The following is a 1,558-nucleotide window of genomic DNA, read 5'->3' on the forward strand; positions in this document are numbered from 1 at the left end:
TGCAGGGCAGGCGGCTACGTCCCTGTGGGTTCTCTCACGCCGAACTCTGCGCGGAGGAGAAAGCCTTATCTTTCTCCTGAGAAGCAGTTGGTGGTTTTAAATTGTTGACCTTGCAGTTAGCTGCCCAGTGCACCCCTGCTACACGCCGACTGCCCTCAGAAAGCTAGCCAATGGCAACACTAGTGGAGAGGGGCAAAATCCATCTTCGGACATCCTCTGCTGCCTCCTAACTCACACACACTTCTGCTCTGCCATACGACTGCAACACACACACACACACACACACACACATACACGTTGTCGACCCTTTGCCTTCAAGAATCACCTACTTCTCTTTCTAAGGAGAGGGGGCCCAAGACACCACTAACATGTGGCACAGTCACTGCGTCCTGGGTGTGGTGTATCTGGCACTGATTGCTGTGTGCATGCAGACGCTGAAAGGGGAGGTGCCAGGGAGTCAGAAGCTACTCCATGTCAGTGGGTTTGGGTTTGGTTGGTTGTTTCTGGGCTAAGAGTCCCTGGATGGCACAGTGAAGCCACGTGGCTGGCAGCTCAAGCCCACCCCTAGGGGCCTTGGAAACCCAAGGGTGGTGTGGCACAGAGATCTGCGAGGCACACGGGGAGGGGTTAGCATAATTGGTGGTTCTTCTGCCCGTACCCAATTTTCACCTTTAGAAGTTGTTTAAAAATAACTGGTGATTTTAACAGGCACTTTACCCTTGAGTTACCAAAGTTTCATAGCATCTGACGTGGGGCTCTTTACTGTGGCCCTCTGTGCGTCACCTACTTCTACTTAACAATCCGGGCAACATCCCCTGAATCATCCCTCTTTACACGACAGTCACTTCAGTGGACACACACTGTGCCATCGGGTGAGGGAAGCACTGAGTGGCTCTGTGCCACGTTAGTGGTATCTCGGCGCCCCTCTTAGAAAGAGAGGTAGATGGCTCTTGAAGGCAAGGGATCAACAACCTGTGTGCTGCAGTTGTACGGCAGAGACCAAAATGCTTTAAAAGAGCGTTAGCGATCTTTCCCTCCCTCAACCACAGTCAGAAGCCATCATACATACTTTTCAGAAGTTAGTGATGACAGGTTGTCCACCTGGCCGCCCGCCAGGATGATATTCATATCGCTGAAAGTGCTGACCACTCGATGCAGGTAATTGCTGGCTCCCACCTTACAGCAATTGTAGCCAAACACAAGGACCACACGAAGTTCAGGGTTATCTAAGAGACCTGTAGAGAAACAAAGGGCGGCAAACAATTACAAGTGGCCTTAGAGAGGTGTCACTGTCTACAAATCCTGGAAATTGAAACACTACAGTTAATGCCTCCCCCTCCTGCCCCCACTAGTTTCATACTTCAGTTGGCAAGCGTTGCTCTTTTTTTTTCCAACTTGTTACACAATTCAACATTTTTACAATTGATTTTTCCCTCTGAGAAAAACGCAGTGTCTATTGGAAAACAACGCAGTCAAGACTGAACACGAGTGAAGCAGCAGCTGGGTACAGCAGGGTAGTCGCCCTGATGGCTCATGGTGCAGGCAGCGCCACACCGAA

At 50.6% G+C, this 1,558-nt stretch overlaps 1 protein-coding gene across 1 annotated transcript in view; it reads right to left on the bottom strand.

Moving 5' to 3' along the window:
* Positions 1 to 1,558, bottom strand: part of FBXO22 (F-box protein 22) — a 22,068-nt gene that overhangs the window by 2,925 nt on the left and 17,585 nt on the right. The window contains exon 7 of the mRNA XM_030884318.2: positions 1,070 to 1,235. Coding sequence (XP_030740178.2) covers positions 1,070 to 1,235 — 166 coding nt within the window. The remainder of the gene's footprint in view (positions 1 to 1,069; positions 1,236 to 1,558) is intronic.

Source organism: Echinops telfairi, unplaced genomic scaffold (assembly GCF_000313985.2).
Source record: "Echinops telfairi isolate 266 unplaced genomic scaffold, ASM31398v2 ScPeMD7_7475;HRSCAF=8513, whole genome shotgun sequence".
Lineage (NCBI taxonomy): Eukaryota > Metazoa > Chordata > Mammalia > Afrosoricida > Tenrecidae > Echinops > Echinops telfairi.